The sequence below is a fragment of the Moschus berezovskii genome, chromosome 12, assembly GCF_049115385.1.
Source record: "Moschus berezovskii isolate FMDL1 chromosome 12, NW_MosBer_1.0, whole genome shotgun sequence".
NCBI lineage: Eukaryota > Metazoa > Chordata > Mammalia > Artiodactyla > Moschidae > Moschus > Moschus berezovskii.
In genome coordinates this window covers 97,207,634-97,228,402 of record NC_142471.1, presented here as the reverse complement: position 1 = coordinate 97,228,402, position 20,769 = coordinate 97,207,634, and the positions used below count along the sequence as shown (strand labels likewise).

The window sequence follows — 20,769 nt, the reverse complement described above, 5'->3', positions numbered from 1 at the left end:
GGGACCCAAGACCCTGTTGGGGGCTGGAAGGTAAACTCCGTGTTCATGGTCACACAGACATGCTACCCGCTGTTGTCAACGGTGCTGGTGTGGCCCCGCCCCACACCACACAGGCAGAGGCCACAGGAATCATTCTTGGACTGGATCTCGAGCCTGTGAGACCCGGTTTAGGAGTCGGTGGGAGGAGTGGGGAGCATGTGGAAGGTGGGACCCTCAGACCTCAGGGAAGGGAGGTTTGGAAGGGGCTGTCCCAAGGGCAGGGCTCTGGACAGGGCTGCGTGCGGGGCGAGGAGAGCCTTCCGCGTCACGGGAAGCCACTGCCGCGCCTCGGTGGGAGCGCCCGCTAAGCTGTCTCACTCACACCCTTGGATCTTTATTTTCGAGCCAATGACAGTGTGACTTGGAGTGTGTTCACAGCTGGGATGATGAGGGCAGAGGTGCAGAGAGGCTCTGAAAACCAGGTGTGCCAGGCAGAGAATGCCACTTAGTAGCCCCTGCTGTCACAGCACCACCTGTCTGCTGGCAGCAGCAATGCCCATGGCACGTAATTCCCTGGTTGACAGGCTGGATGCCCTGGGATGGCCACTGTCCCTCAAACAGACACTGTCCACCACCCCCTGTCCCCAGGAGATGCTGAAGCTGGGCAGCCAGTGGAGCACAGGCTGTCTCCACAAATGCTGAGAGCCTGCAGCTCCGGAGGCCATGAGCCTCTGTCCTGACCACCTGGCCCAAGCAGGAGGAGGAGTCGTTTTCACAGAACAGTCAGGATGATGCCGGCCTGGGGAGTGTGGAGAGGAGTGGGCGCGGTCCTTTTCTGTGACAGGCCACGTGGACACACCCAGACGTGGTCTCCCTCCCTGGCCAGCACTGCTTCTGGACAGATCCCCCAAGGCTCAGCCACAACAGAGGCAACAGAGCCAGGAGGTTCCGCCTTTTAACCACAAAGAGGGCAGCGTGGTGGAGCCCAGGCACAGGGTGCCCTGAGCTGGCAGACGTGCCTGAGGACATCCCCGCACACCTGGCAGCACACCCAGCAGGTACACAGCCTCCGGGTACACACTCACCCAGGCACACATTTACTGGATACACTCCCAGGCAACACACTCACCCAGGTAATAATACACACCCAGGTACACAGCCACCCCGGTACACAGCCACCAGGTACATAGCCATCAGGCACACACACACACACCCAGGTACACCCCGCCAGGTACACAGCCTCCAGGTACACGCCCATCAGGTACACGCTCACCCAGGCACACATTCACCAGATACACTCCCAGGCAACACACTCACCCAGGTAATACACACACCCAGGTACACACCCTAGCCATACACCCAGGTAACACTCCCAGGGAATGCATACACCCAGGAAACACACATGTATACACAACACACATGACTTTTGTACCACATGCACAAAAACTCATGAACACATCATTCACACACCCCACATAAAAATCTACACCCATGCCAATACCTGTCTGCTCATATGTGAACATACCATGTACCTGTATACACGGAGCTCATGCACACACATGTACTCACATGCACACACCATACACAGGCCCAGGTATACATGCACCATGCACATGTGCGTACACAACCCACACCCCACACCCACAAGACACACTGCATACACCCCTGCACACATACCCACATATCCACACCTGTGCCTGTATAAGTGTGTCTGCATACACACCATGTACATACACTCACACCCGTGCACTATGGATGCCATATGCACACATGCAGACAAGCAGTTAGTCTGTAACCGGACTGCATGGATCCTGCACATGCACCCACACACGCACAGGCTGCACACGTGTGCACTCGCGCCCACGCGGGGCCACATCAGGCACACGTGCTGACACAGTGCACACAGTGAAACAGCATGCACGCACCCTACGCACGTGTGCACAGAGCTCACACCTGCACACACACAGGCAGCACTCCTGGGGTCACTTATGTCCTGGCAGTCAGAGAACACATCTGGGCACCAAACGGCCACCGTTTCTAACCACGTCCCCCCGCAGCTGCTCCTGCGGACACATCGCCAGTGTTGGGACAGCTCTCCAGACATGGGGCTGTGAGTGCCACCCAATGGTCAGGAACATGGTTTCAAACATGAGGGAACAAAATGGAGGGGATGGGTGTGACCCAGGCACTGGAAGAGGGGGAAGGTGGGTAGTGGGGGAGGGGCTGGTGACCCAGGATGTGGGGGAGGGGCGGGTGACCTGGAATCTGGGGAAGGGGTGGGGGAAGGGTGGGTGACCTGGGAAGTGGGGGAGGGGCGGGTGACCCGGGCACTGGGGGAGGGATTAATGACCCGTGATGTGGTGGGGGCTGGGTGAAACGGGCAATGGCCTGGATGGCCTTGCCTTGGAGACTCGGGCCTTGCATGCAGGCTGGGAGGTGAGGGGCTGTGAGCAGGGACCCTCAGCTCAGGGAGCCCACAGCTTAGTCTGTAAACCATGACCTTTCCCACCTCAGAAAACCTGAACTGCTACTTCCCAGTTAAACGGAGAAAGTCTGACCCCAGACCGAGGGCCTCCCAGTGGCCCCCACCCCCTGTCCCTCCCAGACTACCTCCCCTCAGGGGGCGGCCCCGCCTCCAGCCAGAGAAAGGCCTGCTTGCAGGGAGGAGACGCCGGTGCTGCAGAGCTGGCGCGGCCCTAACGCACAGGCCGGAAGTCCATGGCTCCAGGGTGAGGGCAGGACACCTCAGGCTGTTCTCCTGCCGCACGGGCCCGTCAGTCCCGAGGCAGGTGAGCCCCAGAGGGCAGGTGGCCTCCGGGTGCCCACAGCGTGGGCACCGCCCTGGAGCTCCTCCCACTTGGCACCAAAGTATCCCCACCCTCAACCTACTGGCAGGGTCTCACAGGCCAGGCCACGCCCCTCCTGGGGGCCACGCCCCTTCCCAGAGCCCACCCCTGGGGCCTGGCTGAACCCGAGGTCTGTGACGGGTCCCTCCCAGCCCTGACATGCCTGTCTCTCTGCTGTCCAGGGGATGCGAGCTCGTCCCTCGGCCACCCGAGCAGACCACAAGGTCCTAGGGCTCCTGGAGGGCCCGTCCCCCAGTGCCTTCTGCGCTCTGTGCCTGGCTGAACGTCCAGGCTGTGGGGTTTGGAGAAGCCCAGGGACGGCCACCTGCTCGGGCTGCTTGGGATGTGTATGTCCACAGGTCCTCCTCCTGGCCAGGCCGCAGCCCTGAGAGAGGCATGTGGACCCTGATCAAGCGGAAGAGATGCCCGGGACCCCGGCACCACCCACAGAGGGCGGGGGGAGGCCAGTCCCTCAGGACAGCCTCAGCTTCCAGCGGTCCCTGGCGGCACGAATCACCGCACACTTTATGTCGTTCCGGCAGCGTCAGAGCCCGAGGACGACGCGGCGGGGCAGCTCCTGGACTCGCTGCTTACCCCACCCACTCGGGCCCAGCTTCCGAGTCATGGGCTCCCGGGCGTCGGAGCTGCTGCTGGGCGCCCACCAGGCCCCCAGGGGCCACATCCCTGCCTCTCTGGCCCCTGCATCTCGAATCACTGGTCTGGGCGCTGACGGTGAGTGGCAGGTGCCCAGACACCTCAGTCAGAGTCTGGACTCATAGGGAGCCCCAGGTCAGCAGACGTCTGACCTCTGCAGTCAGGCTCAGGTGAGCGTCACCGGGAGCCGGGGGGACCTCTGACGGGATCTCACGTGTTTTCCTCCCGCAAAGCCTGGCTACATACGGGGGGCGGGGGTGCGGGGGGCTGCCGCCGCTCTCAGCCCCACCCACAGCGGCTCCCAGCGGCCCCGCTCCCTGTGGACGATTCCCCGAACCTGCCCAAGGCCCATTTTCTCCAAAGTGGTAAGAATTCCCACTTGGCTTCTGTAAGAAAACAGCTGTGGGGGCCATCCGTGTCCTCCAGATGGGCCTGGGGTGGCTGAGCGGGCTGGGTGTCCGAGGCAATTTCGTAATCGGCTCTCTTTCCCCACACCCCCACCCAGCCCCTCTGCGGCCCCAGGTGGGTCAGGGAGGAGCACGGTGCTACTGCTGTGGATTTCAAGATTCTGTAAACACCAGAGCAAAACACCACAAAAGCTCACGTACCCGAGAAAGACAGAACCAACACCCACGTCCCAACAGCCCCAGAAAGATCCAGAGCTCGGAGCTGCCTCAGCGGCCCCTCGCAGGCTCCTCTGGGAGGCCGTGTTGGCACCGAGGAGGGCAGCCCCTGCCATGCTCTCCAGGCTGGGGAGGGGGCGGGAGGAGGCACGGGGGGCACAGAAGCAGGGACAGGAGGCTCCCTGCGGGCCGGCAAGTGGGCGGTCCTTACCTGGGAGGGAATGCGATGTCCAGTTCATACAGTCTGTCCTTAAACACAGACAGCTCTTTGTCGAATTCTAAGAGCTGGGGAAAAGAAAGAAGGCAAGAGGCACTTGGGCGTGCGCTCCTCAGGGCACCGGGCAGCCTGGGCAGGGACCCAGCACCTGCCCTGCACACCACCCAGGCTGCGAGCAAGGGCCGCCCAGGCGTGTGACCGGACGGTCCTGCAGGCCCCGGGGTGAGGCCCTGGGGTGACCAGCCGGGGCCGCCTCGCCCCACTGAGCGCGCAGGGTATGGCCACAGCCGCGCTGGAGTCACTCCGAGGTGCCCTTGCCCGAAGGCAGAGTCCAGCTGCAGGGACACTGTTCTGCCCCAGTGGAGATACACTTGAGTGTGGGCCTCACCCGGAGGACCACAAACAGCACTGACCTGATGGGCTCCTCAGAGCCACACCCGCGACGCACTGCGCCTCCAGGAGGCAGGCCCTGCAGCCACGCGTGCCCTGGGCACATGGTCACTGCTTACGCCCTCGGCAGCCTGGGGGAGCATGGCATCACACAGGCCCCTGAGGCCACACGGCCCCCTCTCCTCCCGCCACCTCAGCCCTGCAATCCACATGCCGTGTGTGCAGCAACCCTGGGCGCTAGGCTCTACCTGAGCCACCCACACGGGCCACCAGCCAAGCCCGAGCAGGCCAGCCCTCAGCCAGGCTGCTCTCCTCGGGTGAGTCAGAGGGAAGCAGGCTGGACACACCTCCCAGCAGGAGGTCCTGGGGGTGATTACGGGGTGGGGGGACTGAGGCTCCTTTTGCATAAACAGGACGCTTCAGGCACAGCCACCTGATCCCAGTGGTCACCAAGCGCCGACCCTGCCTGGTGAGGCGGGAGGCTGGGCCCTACAGCTGCCGCCGTGAGCCCACATTGGCTGTTAAGAGGTGCCAGTAGCACCTCGCCCCACTAAGCTCCGTGACAGCCCTGCTGGGGCCTAGGAGTGCAGGGCCAGAGGGGGCACAGAGAGGGTGTCGGGGGAAGCGCAGGGCAGGGGCTGTGTAGGGTGGGGGCATGGGCCAGAGCTCCTCAGCTCCCAGGCACAAGCAACCTCCTGCCCCCACCTCCAGGGAGCAGCTGGGGCCAAACAGCTTCTGGAAGGTTCCAGAGTCGCTGTCTCAGGGTGCCTGGGGTGGGGAGCAAGTCTCCAGGGAGGACGAAGCATGAGCGTGGGGCCGGGGCCTGGACCAGCTCTGGGTTCACACAGGTTTGCACACACAGGTGCCTGGAGACACCCTCACAGCACCCTCGCAGGACGCGCCCCCACAGGGAGGCGGCAAGCGTGTCATCCACAGCCTCCCGAGCATGAATGCTCAGCCTTTGCAGTTCAGGAGGAGGACGGCCCTGACCCCCACGGAGTCTGCCACCATTGCTGGCTCATCTGCCCCGGAGGCCCGCCACCAGCCTCCTTCCGTGGGGGGTCCAGCGCTGGGATTGCTCTCAGTCTTGGCGTTTGGTGTCCTGCTTGGGATGCTCCGAGCTTCTGAGGAGTGCGCCTTCCACCCCCGCCAGCTCCAAGCATGCCTCCCGTGTCCCGCCCACGACCCGCCACACGAGCACCATGCTAGGCTCGCTCCGTCCGTCCGGGCACTCTGCTTCCCGGGGCAGACTCTCCTGTCCCTGGATGCTGCGAGAGCCGCTGTGTATCTTCATCCGCCTGGATTTTTCAGCGTATGGTGTTTATGTTTCTGATTCTTTCCTGTTTCCTTTATGGTCTCAGAGTTTTTATCAAGCGTTCCGTGCTCTGACCTCTTGGGCTCTCACTACTGTGGAGGGCTTCCTGCTCGTGCGCAGCTGCTGCCCTCGGGGCTCGCTGCCCCGCGTCAACGGGAGGCCGGCATGCCATGTTTCAGGAATGATATTGCATTTCTGTAGAAATGGTAATCTGTATCTCTTTGAGATTTTTCACAGCCTGATAACCAATTTCGCATGTATCTTAAACGTTCTTCTTGATTACAAAGTGAGGGACAGCAGGGTGTGTGTGGACAGTGATGGAGCGGCCGGCCGGCCGTGTCGCCAGGCGCGGTCCGGGCCGCGTGCCTTCCTCTGCTGCTGCAGCGGCGTGGTGCTGATGAAGGGAAGAGGCTGGAAAATCGATGTGGTGGAGCCGGAGCAGGTGCTACACACACAGAAAACATCTCTATCCGACGGGCCGAGCGCCGGGAACACTCCCGCGCCTGCCCTGGGACAGCCGTGGAGAATTTAATCTCTCCAAATCCTCACCAGGGCACTCCATCCTGCCGCCCTGACAGCCACACTTATAATTAATTATACAATTTCGATGGGAATATCGACTAAACAAAGCTATAAATCATAGAAAAAGTCAATAGGCATGGACACATTCAATCATGTCCCGACCAATGATTACTACTCTTAAAATACAATAATTATTTTCAGAGCCAGCTTGAATTAAATTTCTGTCAGGCGGGAACAAGACCAGTGGTTGATCAAGGATGCGATGGACCCGGGGCCGCGGCTGAGCCGCACATCCATCCTGGTGGGCGTCTCACCCTGAAGGTGAGCGCATGTCCGGAGGCCCCTGGGGGTCTGCATGCCCGCCTCCTGCAGGGGCCACAGTCACTATGGAGCCGGCCCTGCACCAGGAGGCATGCGGCCTCCACCCCTGAGCTTCCTGACCCGACCAGGGGCCCAGGGGCCCCCAGAAGCCCACGTGGAGGCCTCGTCTCTGCTTCGACTCCACCATGTCCTTTCATCTTAGGGGCAGACTCAAACCTCTCCCCGATATTCAAGTTAATTTACCTCCACATTGAAAGGGCACAGTTTCACAGGCTAAATTAATACGGAAATAAAAATGACATCTAAGGTGATGTCTGTTGTTTCCAGATGGTGACACACTTCCCAGGCAGTAAGGGTGGCCAGCGGGGCTCTGGGCCCAGGGGCGCCTTGCCTCTGCCCACCACCCACGCTGTGGGACGTAGGAAGAGCCCACTTCCCTGGGACCAGAGGGTCCCCGAGGAGCCATTTGTGCACAGGCCGTGGGCCGAGTGTCCAAGGACACCAGGTGCGTGGAAGCGGCAGAGGAGGCTCAGGAGTGCCTGGGGCTGGGATGCACCCATGAGGCGGGGGAGGCGGCCTTGCAGAAGAGGGCTGGGCTCCCCACGGTGGGCTCAAAGCTGGGCCTCAGCAGATGGCCTTGTGACTGGGCCTGGCTGAGCTCCAGGCTGGGTGGGGACAGAGGGGCTGGGGTGCAGGAAGGAGGCGGAGGCGGGGGCTGGGGGGCAGACTTGGGTGGTGGAGAGTCCAGGCCCCAAAGCCAATGGACAGGAGAGGTGAGGGGTCCCGGCGGGTGACGGGGGCTTCCCAGGGGCAGGCAGGCAGGCAGGGCGGGGGGCTCTGGGGGAGCCTCGGGACTGGCAGTGTCTGCCAGACAGCTGGACAGTCCCCCATCCAGACAGACGTGCCCTCCTCTGGGTGCAGATGGTGGACCCTGCTCAGAGAGCATGAAGCCCCCGCGGGGCCTGAGGAGATGCGATGCAGAGGAGCTGCCCAGACCCCGCAGGTGACCTGGCCGCCCAGGGCGCCCGAAGCACAGAGGGCTGAGCAGGGGCAGAGGGACAGACAGGGCCTGAATCTGCGCATGGTTCCGGCCTTTGGGATTAAGACAGCCCTGAGAGGTCACAGTGGTCTTGGTGGAGTAACCGGGAGCTAACAGTAGGGACCGTGGTACAGACAGCACCTCACCAGGGTGGGGGCAGCCAGGGCCGCTGGAAGTGGGGGCAAAGGGCACGGCTGGGCGGGGGAGGCTGCCTGCAGGCGTCGCTGACCTGCTGATAACACACAGGTGCCAGAGAAATGGGTCAAAGCAGGTGTGGCTGACACTCACAACGCGGGGCAGCCCCAGCCCAGCGTCCCGCTGCCCGTGTGCAGGCCGTCTGTGCAGGGACCTGCCCACCGGGGCGGGTGTGAGCTGCAGGGGTCTGTTCACATAAACTTCACTCTGCAAATGCACACATGCACACGTGTCCTTCACTCTGCACATACACGCGTGATTCACTACACATACACACACACACACACACACGGGTGCTGGTGGCACAGGATGCCCCTCAAATTCTCAAGACTGTCTCTCCTCTTTCCAAAGGAAGCCCAGGCCTCAGTGGGTGCACCCTGAAGAGAAGGTCTGCACCCAAAGCTGTCAGCCCTCTGCCTCTCACCTGGGGGGTCCCCAGGGCTAAGGGCCATGCTGCCCATCAAAGACAGTGAGGCAGGTGGCTTCAGCCTGGCCAGAGGCAGGAGACACACCAGGGAGCGCCCAGACGGAAGTGGTGGGAGGGCCGGGGGTCAGCCCTGCCCAGAGCAGCAGCGGGACACCCCCCACAGCGGGACTCACCGCGGTGCCGTTGTCGTCCCGGAAAACCTCCTGGTTGAAGTAGTCAAAGAGCTTCTTCTCCAGCTGGAGCATCACCTGTGGGCGGGGGGCGTCAGAGCAGGACCCTCCCCGGGAGCCACAGGGGCGTCAGAGCAGGACCCTCCCCGGGGCGGGGCCACAGGGACGTCAGAGCAGGGCGGGGCCACAGGGGGCGGGGCCACGGGGCGTCAGAGCAGGGCGGGGCCACAGGGGCGGGGCCACAGGGGCGGGGCCACAGGGGCGGGGCCACAGGGGCGGGGCCACAGGGGCGGGGCCACAGGGGCGGGGCCACAGGGGCGGGGCCACAGGGGCGGGGCCACAGGGGCGGGGCCACAGGGGCGTCAGAGCAGGGCCCTCCCCGGGAGCCTGCCGCCCCCTCCGCGCTCACCTTCCTGTCGTTGTCTGACTCACGAAATATCAGCTTCACGACTTCGTTGGTGTCCGCGGCCCGGACGGTCTGCATCGTGGCCTTTGTGCAGAGAGTCTAGGAAAGACATGGAAGAACTCGGTCCGAGACCTGCCGCCTGGCCACCCGAGCCAGTCCCTCCACCCTCGCTGTCCAGCTGGGCTGGGGGCTCACTACTCCCGAGCCCCCGGCCGGCCCCTCTGCCCTCCGTCCAGGCTGCTCTGTGGACCCAGGGGCCCAGGAGGCCCCCATGGCCATGACGGTGAAGGGCAACTAGGCAGGACCTGGAGGGCGGCAGGGAGGCAGAGGCCATGGTGGGGGCATTGGGAGGGGGCCAGGTCTCCCAGCAGGTACACCTGGTCCTGCTCCCCCCCCCCCCCATGGCATGGGGCAAGGACAGGCCACAGCAGGAAGGTAAACAGGGCCCCTCCCCAAAGTCAGGATGAACCCAGAGCCTGGCCTGGGGCGGCGGGGCAGCACTGGCCAGACCCACGTGTAGTGGAGAGAAAGAACCGCTCGGGAGGGGCTGAGAGACGGCTGGGCTTGGAGAAGGGCTGCCGAGGATCCGGGGCCACGGAGCTCCCTTTGAAAAAGTCCGTCCGCAGGGTCCAGAGAGGCTGCGGGGGCCACAACCGGGTTTTGCTTTGTGTGTAAGTTATACCTCGATAGAACCGTTTCTGTTTTTTTTTCTTTCATGGTTTTTATGAAAAAGAAAAGAAAGTGCCCTGACAGAACAACTAATGTTGGCGTGAAGGGCCCCACCCACCCGAGGAGCCCGCGGGAAGGAGCCATGCGGTGGGGCGCGGGCTCAGGCCGGCCCGGGGTGGCCTGCACTGTGCGAGGGGAGGCATTGACATTCAGGGCACACACAGCTAATCAGGTCAAGCCCCCAAACTGGCTTTTGGACTTATGTGTCACAAATCAGTCTGGCCGCCTTCAAATGGCCGGATTAGAACAAGGGCCCCAGCAACCCTGCCTGGGCACGCCCGCTGGCTGAGAGGAGGCCGCGCCATCCAGATGCTAATGCGCTAAGGGGCTTAAGAGCGGTGAATGGGGAGGCCCGGCGGGCAGACGGCTTACTCGGAGGAAGTGCATAGTCTTTGCCCAAAGGCGGCTGCTGCAAACTTCTTAAAAAACCGCTTTCTCTCTCCCCCTCGCATGGGCTCCCAGCGGACACACATCTGCCTGGCCGGCCCCTCGTGCTCAGCCGCTCCCACACCCACCGGAGGCCCTCATTCAGGGCACCCAGGCCGCCCCTTTCAGTCACAGCCGTGACCACTCGAGCAGAAAGCCCGGGGCAGCGCCTTTCCGGCTCGCCTTACAGAGACATTTTCCTCTTTTCAAAGGAGAAAAAAATCCCCCAAATGCTGCTTTTAAAGAGCCCTCTGAGGTTTATTTCACTATCAGTGGCCGCGTGGAGGCACTGGGGGGTGACGCAGGATGTCTTACTGGGACTTGGGGCCCCAGGCTTTTCGCTTGGAGTTTGGTGATGCAGCCACTGCCAAGGAGGGGCACCGTGAGGGCCCCCAGGACGGCGGGGCCGGAAAGGCAGCTTGCGGGGCTCTTCCTGTGCGCCTGGCCCGCTCCCCTCCCTGGCACAAATGCGTCCCCCACCCCACCACGGGTCCGAATTTCAGTGCAGGCGGAGCCCCTTCGGGCCCCAAGAGGTGAGCCCGTGAGTGTGGCCTTACAGAACCTGCTCTGATCTCTGCCAGACGGAGGCGAGGCGGCGAGAGACGGACAGCCAGCCCCGCACCCGAGGATGGGGGCCCACCACCCTGGGGTCAGCCAGGAGCTGGTCAGGGGCGTCCCGGTCAGAGTGACGTCTGACCTGGGGGGGTCTCTGTTCTGGGGGGATCTCTGTTACAGGTCGAGAAGCGCTTTTTGGGAAAAGTGTGCAGTAAGCTTCGGTGTGCGGAGGTCAGAGGCACACCAGCTGTTTCCTCACTGCAACTGCTGAGTTTCCCGGTGGTGAGGAAAAGCGGTGAGGCTTTCCTGCGTGCTCTCCAGGAGACAGCGGGCGTTGAAACAGCGTCTCCGTCTGTGTTTATGACAGCCTGCCAGGCTTTAGACCAGTTAAGGCTGTGATTCCGCAGGCCCTGCTTCTGTCTGCACCCAGCACACTGGACCGCAGGAGGGGGTCCTCCGTACCCCAAGTTTCCAAAGGACCCGCAGAGATCAGGCAGGCGGGCACCTGCGGTCGGCGTCCGGAACATGCAGCATGTACCAGGGGGCATGCCTGGGGCTGGGGTTGTCGGGGAGACCGTGATGGAGCTAACAGAGCAGGGAGCCTGGGAGGGGCCCCTCGCAGGCTGAGACCAGGGCGCTCACCCTGCCCCTGGGCCCTGCAGGACCGCACACCAGGGGGCTGGGCTCAGAGGACAGTTTTGTCCCCAACTTATCTTGACCAGACCGGTGTTAGAGCCAGAGGGAGGCTGTTTCAGGCTCGGGGGGCAGGGGGTGTGACTGCCCCCCCGCACCTGCTCAGGGTCCTCCCTGTGGCACCCCCCCACCCGGAGGGGGGCAAGGGCTTAAACGAACCAGAGCAGCCACCAAGCAGCCTGGCCCCAGAGCAGCCCCGGCTCCAGCTCCTTCCCCACACCTTCTCTGTTTGCTCGTGTGTGACCCAGAGGACATGGTGCGTGGGGACGCTGTCACCACAGACAGGGGCTGGCGCACCCACGGGTCCAGCACCCTCCCGGTGGGGCCCGCCTGCCGGTGATGGAGGCCTCTCCCTGTCAAGGGTGTGGGAGGCGCGCCCACAGGGTCCTCATCTCTGCCCAGATGACTCGGCTTCTAAGACTTTCGGGGATTAACCTTTCTCCCATTAAATGGAAAGTAAACTGGCCTTCAAACAAAAAGTTACCAGACAGTGGCTTCCTGAAGTTGTGAACCACAGCCCGGCAGGGCCTCGGGTGCTCCCCCTGGATGTGGACGCACAGGAAGGTCAGCAGCAGCCCCCCTGGGAGGCCAGTCGCACTCTGCGGCCCACGGACTGGACATAGCTCCACAGAGCTGCCCTCCACTGCCCGAAACGGAGCTGTGTGTCCAGAGAATGCAGGGCTGCCGTGTCCTGCCCTGCCCCGCCCCACTCTGCTCTGCTCTGGCTCCAGCTCTGTGGAGAGCGGGCGAGCCCCTCTAGACGGTTCAGCCACGGAGGGACGGCTCTCCTGCTCGCCCAGGGAAGAGGAAGACGCTGGTCTGAAGAAAGCACAGGTCCCTACTGCAGGCCGGTCCTCTGGACACTCAGAGGCGGGGGCCGGGGCAGGGGGAGGCTGCTGCGGGGCCGGGGCAGGGGGAGGCTGCTGCGGGGCTGGGCAGGGGGAGGCTGCTGCGGGGCTGGGCTGGTGGGTGGGCTCTGTGCGCCCCACTCTGGGGCTTTCATCCCCTGACAACCTCACGCAGGAAACATGCAGACCCCCTGATGGCGTGAAATTGGAAACAAAGCCAGGACACAAAGAGGCCGACTGGCCGTGGCCGCGTCCCCTCTCCAGCAGCCAGCACGCTCCAGGGCCGGCCCGAGGGGCTGCAGGAGACAGAACTCGGACAGGAGGCCCGTCCCGAGGGCGCTAAAGGGGGTGCCCGCAGCGTGAGGACCCTCAGCGGGCCGCCCACCGCATGGCCACTGGCATCTGGGGGCCGCTGCACAGGGAGGCCTGTCCCCACCCCACCTGGGTAAGGACAGCAACCTCGCTCTGGGAGCTGCTCTGGGAGCGAGCGGCTGCTCTGGGCAGCATTCCAGGCGCAGGGAGTGAAGCTGCAGAGGTCCAGACCTCAGAAGACATTCTGTGTTCCTCTCGGGTCCAAGCGGCCTGGTCGGCGCCCAGCCCCCACCCGCCTCGAGCCCCCTGACACAGGTGTGCACACGCGGCCTTCTCGCAGGCCCCGGGCTCCGGCCGCTCACGTGGGCCTTGGCTCTGGAGGACCGGCCCCTGCGCCCCACGAGCCTGCCACCCAGACCCACCTCTCAGGGTGGAGGGCGAAGGCCGGCCTGTGGGGGCTCAGGGCCTGACACTGGTTACAGACGCCTCACAGAGCACAAAGTGCCGGACGCCGACGGCCAGCGGCCCCGCGGGTCAGGGACACCGGCACAGCCTTGCCCAGCAGGGAGGGCCCGGGTCCCGGCCGCCAGCGTCCACGGATGTCCTGTCAGCCTCCTTCCCCACCGCACGGACGCACACATGTGCACACGGACGCACAGCACACAGCACACGTGGACACGGCTTATAAGGCAGGAGCCCTCGTGGGCCTCGCCTGCTGGCGCAGGGCCCCCTGGGTGGCTGGACCGGCCTGAGGCCCAGGAGGCCACCATGCTGGTGGGGGCAGGGGCGGGTGATCTGTGGCCTGGGGGCCGGGGGGACTCACACTGTGAAGACTGACATCCCTGGGCAGCGTCCACCGCTCAGCTGCACAGTGGGGCCCAGAGCAGGCGCCCCAGGAACAAGGATGTGACACAATCCCTTTCTCCTCCACGGTGCGGGCTGGGGTGTGAGGCTGCAAGAGGGGCCTGGCAGGGACCCCGCCTGCAGGGATCGCCTCTGGTGACAAATCCCTGGCTATCAGGGTCCAGCCGCTTGCCCGACAGACAGAGGGCACCGTCCCGGAACGGCCGAGGATCAGAGGCCGAGCGGCGCCCACGTGGTCCTCACTGGACAGCACCGGCGGGGGGCGGTGGTCGCCCTGCGTCTGGAGGGAGCCGCCTCCTCACATGCCCACACCATCACTCTGATCCTCACAGTGAACACCATCTTTCCAGAGGTTTTCCTGGCAGAGCCCTGGGTCCTGGGAGGAGGGACAGCTCTTGACTACTGAGAGCCGCAGACTCCGAGGGCCCGAAGCCACGGACCCCGCAGGCGAGAGCGGCTGGCCGGTCCGCGGAGGCCCCGCTATGCGGCCGTGCCCACGTCAGAGTTGCCTGCACCCTCTTTGTTCTGTGCTGTCAGCTGTTCAAGAAAACAACCCCCATAAAGACCCTTTCATCTCTGCCCCAAGATGCTGGCTGACTCCCTACCTGCCCGCTGCGAGGGGACAGTGCCCGCATGCAGCCGGCAGGGCAAACCAGGGGGGAGCAGCTGTCCTTTCTGGAGGGAAGCAGCTTGGGCTCGTGTCCAGGACTGGGCGGCCGTGAGTCCGGCCGGGGGGCCTGCCACATGCCTGGTGCGGCCTTCCCCAGACGGCAGGGCTCAGGCCTGCGGGGCAGCAGGGGCAGGACAGGGCAGGAGGGAGAGCAAGACCCTCACCGTCTCCTTCTGTGACCGAGCAGGATGCCCCAGGGCCTCCCGGGACAGACCCCAGCCACGTCCTCCACCTGCCTCTAGTTTGCATAAAAACAGCCTCCTACGCCCTCCCCGAGTTCCAGAGAATGAATTTAACCAGAGAAGTAAGAATATGCAGCCAGGCTGGTTGGGCTCGCGGGGCCTTGCAAAGGGCCAGCCTGGCTGATGACCAGGGGTGACACCCCTCCCGGCCGCGTGGGAACCTGCCCTGGCTGCTGGGGCGAGGCCTGGGGCCCCGGGACTGTGAGTGCCGGGAAGGATGCAGTCTCTGAAGAGCCGGGTGTTAAAAACCGCCGCCAGCCTCCGAAAACGCACCCGCCACTGGGGCTGTCAGCGCGGCAGGTGGGAGCGGCCGGGCTGGCGGAGACGGGAGTGCCTGGCGCTGCTGTCTCTCTCTCTGTCACTGGCCGGCTGGGCGCCCAGCTGCCAGCTGCCACCACGCAAGGCACGGAACATGCTTTCTGAGCAATCTCGCCGGCAGGGCTGAGTGTCATTAATTAGTTCGAGACGCACAGCCCATTAGATGGTGCGTGATCACTGCGTTTACTTTCGTGTATGTTTTAATTACAGCTTCGGCGGTGCCAAGCTTGATCGCTGGACCATCTCCTCGGTTCTGCTCTGTGAGCTTGTTCGTATTAATTTGCATCTGAGATGCGAAGCTCTAGTTCCAGGGGGGGGACAGCCTTTCACTTTGCACGTCTTTCTGAGGCTGGTGCCCAGCAAGGCGCCTGAAACCCCATGCTGCAGAGGCCAGTGGGGCTCCACCTCCCTGGAGCCCCCGGCCGGCCAGTCTTCCTAGAGGCCCTGCCCGCTGCAGCCCAGGGCAGCCAGCTGCTGCCCCCGCCTCACTGCTGCCTGGGACCCTCGCTGCTCTGGGAAGGATCTGATTCACCTCGGGGCTCCCCTAGGAGTTGGTGGGGTAAGCGCCCAGGAGCAGGACACCCTGGGCACGCCAGGATGCACCTGCCGCTCCAGGGCCAGGGATCAGCAATGGAAACCAGAGCCACGACCAGCGGGCTTCTGTTGGGCCGGCAGAGGGCGCCCAGGGTGTCCCTCTTGGGGGGGGTCCACCTGTCGCGTCCAGGCGAGAAGATGCTGGAGGCCCCGTGTGGTCCGCCCGTGTCTCCTCTGCCCTTCTTATCTGCAGGGCTGCAGTGCGGTCTGGGCTGCTCGGGGTTGCCTCGGGCGCTACGCTGACCTTGGTTCATCTGGAAACCGTCTGTGGGGTGACCCGCCAGCTGTGGGCACAGGCCTTTCCCGGAACATGGGTTGAGGCCAGCGTGGTCTCTGCTGCTCCAGGACCTGGTCTGCAGACCAGACCCGGGCGTCTCTCGGGGGTTGCCGCTGGGGCCGCCCACACCTGGGGGGAGGGTCAGTCCCGGGCCAGGGTCCCGGGTCAAGCACTGTGCCTGCCGTCTGGAGGCGAAGGGCCGGGGCCACACCTCCTGGGCTCAGTCCTCAGCGAGGCACTCTAGCCCCGCCCCCTCCTCCTGGAGCCCCATTCCCCGGGGCTGTGTGAGCCCCAAGCAGAGGCCCCCACCCTCACTCGGCTCCCCGGTAACAGCCGCGGCCCTGAGGCAGCGAAGTCCCGGCAGTCTTGCCTGGCACCTGGTTCTCATGCTGCTGCTCACGTCGGGAAGCCCTCCCCTCTGCCCAGTGGCCTTTCGGGAAAACCTGGGGAAGCTTGCTATGGTTTCTACAAGTTTCTCCAAGTGGCTTCCACAACTAGAAATCCTTTCAAAACAGCCTGCCAGCCAGCAGACGCCATCAGTCCACGAGACGCTAACACGGCAGGTGGAAGTTGAAGATCTTAGTAGGAAAGCTGTTGAAGTTAACCCAAAAGAGGGAGCTTGGTCGTCTTCAGCTAACTGTTTAGATCCAGGCATGCCCACAAGCATGTTTTCTGAGTTACCGATGGCATCAGCTCGGGCGGGAAGAGCAAGCCCACTCCGGCAGGAGGGCGGCAGCTCCACCAGACTCAGCGGCAGCCTCGCTGTGCACCCAGCCTTGGCAGGTGTGACTGGTCACGGCCCTCCCGCCAAGCTCCCCCTGGATTCGGGGTGGCCCGCATCCGCTTGGACTGTCCGCACAAGGGCAGGGGGGCCAGCAGGCTGGGAGCCTGCGAGGACCAGCGGAGGCTGAGGGGTGCCGGGGCCCCCGGAGCTGATGAGGCGGGAGGAGCCCCCGAGTTCAGAACCCCTAGACGCCGCTGCAGGGGCCTGGGGCTGCGCCCAGGAGGTGCCACCAGGCAAAGCCGTCTTCAGCAGGAACTTCAGGACACACGGGGTCGCTCTGACATTCCTGACCGGCTGGCTGCACGCATCTGGGGCCAAAGGCGGCATGGCGACTGGATGGGACACAGGGGCGGGCCTGACGCCACGCGCCATGCTATGCGTTCTCGATACCCCATGGGACCCCTGCTTCTCCAAGGCCAGGGCACCCAGCTGCACCGTCTGGAACCAGGCACCGCTGCAAAGAGCTGTCGCTCAAACAACCACGTCTGGCCAGGGAGCAGGGGGACCCCGACCACGCCCCTCCGGACCTTCCTTGGCCCTAAGATGGTCCTGGCCACGCCCCTCACTGGGCGACCTCGGCCCCCGCCTCCCTGCGCCGGGCAGCCCCTCGGCCCTCGTGGCCCCAGATCTGTCACTGCGTGGGTCCCTCCGGAGCCCCACCACCACAGACATGGGTCCGCAGCGCAGTCAGCGGGGCTTCTGATGAAGACATAAAATGCCTAACTTGCAGCTCACAGCTGATTCACTGCCTGTCAACTGACCTCCCGAGGAAGGGGCATGGGCGGGCAGGGTGTCTACGACTCAGCGGCCGAGCTCCTGCCCTGCACCCGTCTCGTGTGGCCGCGGTGGGAAAGAGGCAGGCAGGGTGGGGTGCTCAGCGTCCTCGGCCTCCGCCTTCCTGGGGTGCCTGGCCGGCACTGGGTCTGTCTCACAGGGCAGGGCACCGGGGTCGGGGGCAGTCCCTGGGGCGGCCGGGCCACGGAGGCTGAGGGTGGGGAGGCCGGGGGGACCCGCGGGGCCGGGAGGGGAGGTCTGTACGTGTGCCTCTGCTCCACCGAGAACTCGGCCGTCGGTGAGAGCTGTGCACAGAGAGCAGCGTTTCGGGTCGCTTCTCGTCCAAGTCAGCTGGGATGGCACCCAAGATGAAGACCCCCGGGCCTTCTGGGAAGGAGAGGAGGAGCAGGCTGGGGGCCTCCTGAAACCCAGGGCCTGCGGCCTTAGAGACCGCGGGGGCTTCGGGGGCCTTTAGAACAGCGTACCGGTGCTCAGGGTCTCACTGCAGATGCCCAGAGCAGGCAGCCGTCTGAACATGGGGGGGCCCACTTCAATCCCACAGCGCGGCTTTCACGACCCCCACGCCGGCCGAGCCGCCTGGTCCCTGCCCCCCTCTCCCTCATGGTCAGGGACGTGGGGCCCCGATGTCCCGAGGGTGCCGGGCTGGGCAGGCCAGGCTGCCTGCTCAGGGCAGACACAGGAGGGCAGAGCAGCCCTGCCATGGGCAGCACCTGCCCGCCCCTAGCCACAGCCCACTGCGACCCCGGCCAGAGTCCCCCGTGACCCCATCCAGAGCCCCCCGGGACCGGGGCCAGAGCCCCCCGTGACCCCATCCAGAGTCCCCTGTAGCCCCATCCAGAGTCCCCTGTAACCCCATCCAGAGACCCTTGCGACCCCATCCAGAGTCCCCCGTGACCCCATCCAGAGCCCCCCGTGACCCCATCCAGAGTCCCCCGTAACGCCATCCAGAGCCCCCCGTGACCCCATCCAGAGTCCCCCGTGACCCCATCCAGAGACCCCCGTGACCCCATCCAGAGTCCCCCGTAACCCCATCCAGAGACCCCCGTGACCCCATCCAGAGTCCCCTGTGACCCCATCCAGAGACCCCCGTGACCCCATCCAGAGTCCCCTGTAACCCCATCCAGAGCCCCCCGGGACCCCGGCCAGCACCAGCCATCCGGGTGGTCACTATGTGGTGGGAGCCTCTCCTCTATGGTGACAGGCGGGTCCCTGAGATCAAGCCAAGGTCTGAAGACAACAGGAGAAGTGGCTCTGGGGAGGGGGAGGGTCGCGCATTTTATGGGGGTGTGGTCGGCCCGGCCCCACACGCCTGCTCACGCCCAGGGCCGTGTCCTCCGCTTCCCACTTGGTAAGAAAGGGGACGGCGCTGCAGGAGTCCCTAACTGTGCTGCCCGCCACCCCTGCCCCCGGGCTGGCGCCGTCCCCTCCCCCTGGGGGCCACGCACCGACACAGGTGCCTGTGTCCCTGCAAAGTCCCGCCCGGTCCTGGAGCTGCTGCCCTTTCTGTGGGGTCTGCCCTTCTGGGGAAGAGAAGGCCATTCTGGAAACCTCCTGACCCTTCCCAGCACCCAGCTCAGTGGTCCCCGGGCACCAGCCCTGGTCTGGCCACAGCCTCACATGGGGCCTCGGGCCAGCAGAGGGGCTGTTCCGGGCACAGCAGGCTCCTCGGGCCCAAGTACCGGCCAGACATGCCCTGGTTTGGGGGCTCAAGTTGGGATAGTGTGGCTTTTCAACCCACAAAGAGGCTTTGCGGGCGAGGGTGCAGCTGTGGGCACCGGGGCCCGAGCTCCTCCCAGCGCCGCATGCACACGGGGCACGCCCGGGGATCACGGGTCCTGCCGCTGACTGAGCCAACGCGGCTTTCATTCATCGGAAGATGCCGGAGGGGAGGATGGCCGCTCACCACACCCACGTGCCTGCTGCCCCCACAGCGCTCAGATTTCAGAGGAAGCCTTCTGCAAGGGGGGGCCACTGACACCCAAGAGGCCAGAGGGCGACGGCGGGGGCACGGCCACCCACATGCTTGCTCGGTGGGCCCATGCTGGGCAGGCTCTGTGACTTGCAGAGTCCCCACTTCGAGGCCCCGTGGGTGCTGCCGTCAGCCTGCAGACCCACGAGTCGGGAAACATGGCAGCTGAGGACCAGCTCCCCCAGCCGGGACCTGACGGACCCGGGCACCTCCCGGCTGGTCTGACCTGGTTCCATCAGTGCCTGCTGCTTAACCAGGTCCTCACCAGGGCCCCAGGGCTCAGGAGATGCTCGGGGAAGCGGGGGCGCTGGGCGTGAGCCGCTGACCAGGAGCCGCGTCTTCACTGCAGCCTCCTGCCCCCGCTTCATAACGGCCCCCCCAATGACACTACGGTGTTCTTCAGGAGGCGTTTCTGCCATAACCAAACCAGCGAGCGGGAGGGCTGGAATGTGCCCGTGGAGGACCACGGGCTCTGCTGTTTACACAACACGACCGAACGCGGGCGAGCTGCCCACGCAACCTACCTCCACCACGGACTTGGAATCTAGTCGGAAGTTGAAATCGCCGAAGACGAAGTAGGATGCCTTCTCGAACCGCTGGTCGACAATCCTGGGAGGAGAGGAGGGAAGGCGTCACTGAGATGCAGCCCGCCCGCCACGCCTGACCTCAGCCCTGTGCCCCAGAGGCCACGATCCCGTCGGCGGAGCTGGTACGGGAGGCGTCCTGGCCACGCTGGCCTTGCCGGTGAAGGAAGCCTGCGCCAGTCACCTCGGGCTCCAAGCAGGACGAGAAATGTCTCTCACAGGACTGCCCGAGGACGGATGTGTGTCCAGAAGAAGGGAAGGGCAGCTCGGTGACCAGGTCCCCAGGCTTGCTGCCCAGCCATGGCTGCACGGACACCCCCACTGAGAGGGGACAGCGGGGCCCCTGGGCCCGGGGTCGGGGCGCCCCCTGGGCCCGCGGTGGACTCTGAGAAAGCACGTGTCTCGGCAGGCAGAGCCAGGGAGCACCACTCACCCCCAACCAACTCAAAAACGTCCACCCTGTTGCCCCGCAACCGGGCTGCCAGCCCTGCGGGCCCCAGCGTGCAGGATGAGGGCAGCCCCCAGGAGCGGCCCCTCCCAGGGACTCGTTAGCTGAGAAAGAAGGGGTGACAGGAGCAGTGTTACCGCCGTTTCATGGCGCTGGGCGGGGGCCATCACCTAGTGGGCGGCCCCACCTGTCCCCTCTGCCCATCTCCCCCAACCCCGTCCATCCGCCCCACCCCCCTGCCAGGAAGGCTGACCGGTGGTGGCCTCTCTCACACGGGCCCACGCTCTCCCTGCCACGGCTCCTGCCTGGCCCCTTGCCTCCTGCGTTGAGTCCCAGGAGTTTCCCTGTAAAGTGCACCGTGAGCCCTGTGCTCCCAGCACTGCCTGGGGGGGAACCTTGAGTTCTTCGCATGAAATACGCCCACCTCCCCCTGCTGGACCTCGGGCATTCTCCCCCAGGCTGGCTCCTCTCCGGGCAGAGTCGGCGGCCTTTAATCCATCTGGAATTGCTCTGGAGGACGGGATCTGAGTCCATTGGTCTCTCCAGCTGCGACTGAC

At 64.6% G+C, this 20,769-nt stretch overlaps 1 protein-coding gene across 1 annotated transcript in view; it reads right to left on the bottom strand.

Moving 5' to 3' along the window:
- Window positions 1-20,769, bottom strand: part of INPP5A (inositol polyphosphate-5-phosphatase A) — a 154,296-nt gene that overhangs the window by 5,820 nt on the left and 127,707 nt on the right. The window contains exons 9-12 of the mRNA XM_055424373.2: window positions 19,705-19,789; window positions 9,108-9,203; window positions 8,702-8,776; window positions 4,314-4,387 (exon numbers count right to left, since the gene is read on the bottom strand). Of these exons, the coding sequence (XP_055280348.1) occupies window positions 4,314-4,387; window positions 8,702-8,776; window positions 9,108-9,203; window positions 19,705-19,789 (330 nt within the window). The remainder of the gene's footprint in view (window positions 1-4,313; window positions 4,388-8,701; window positions 8,777-9,107; window positions 9,204-19,704; window positions 19,790-20,769) is intronic.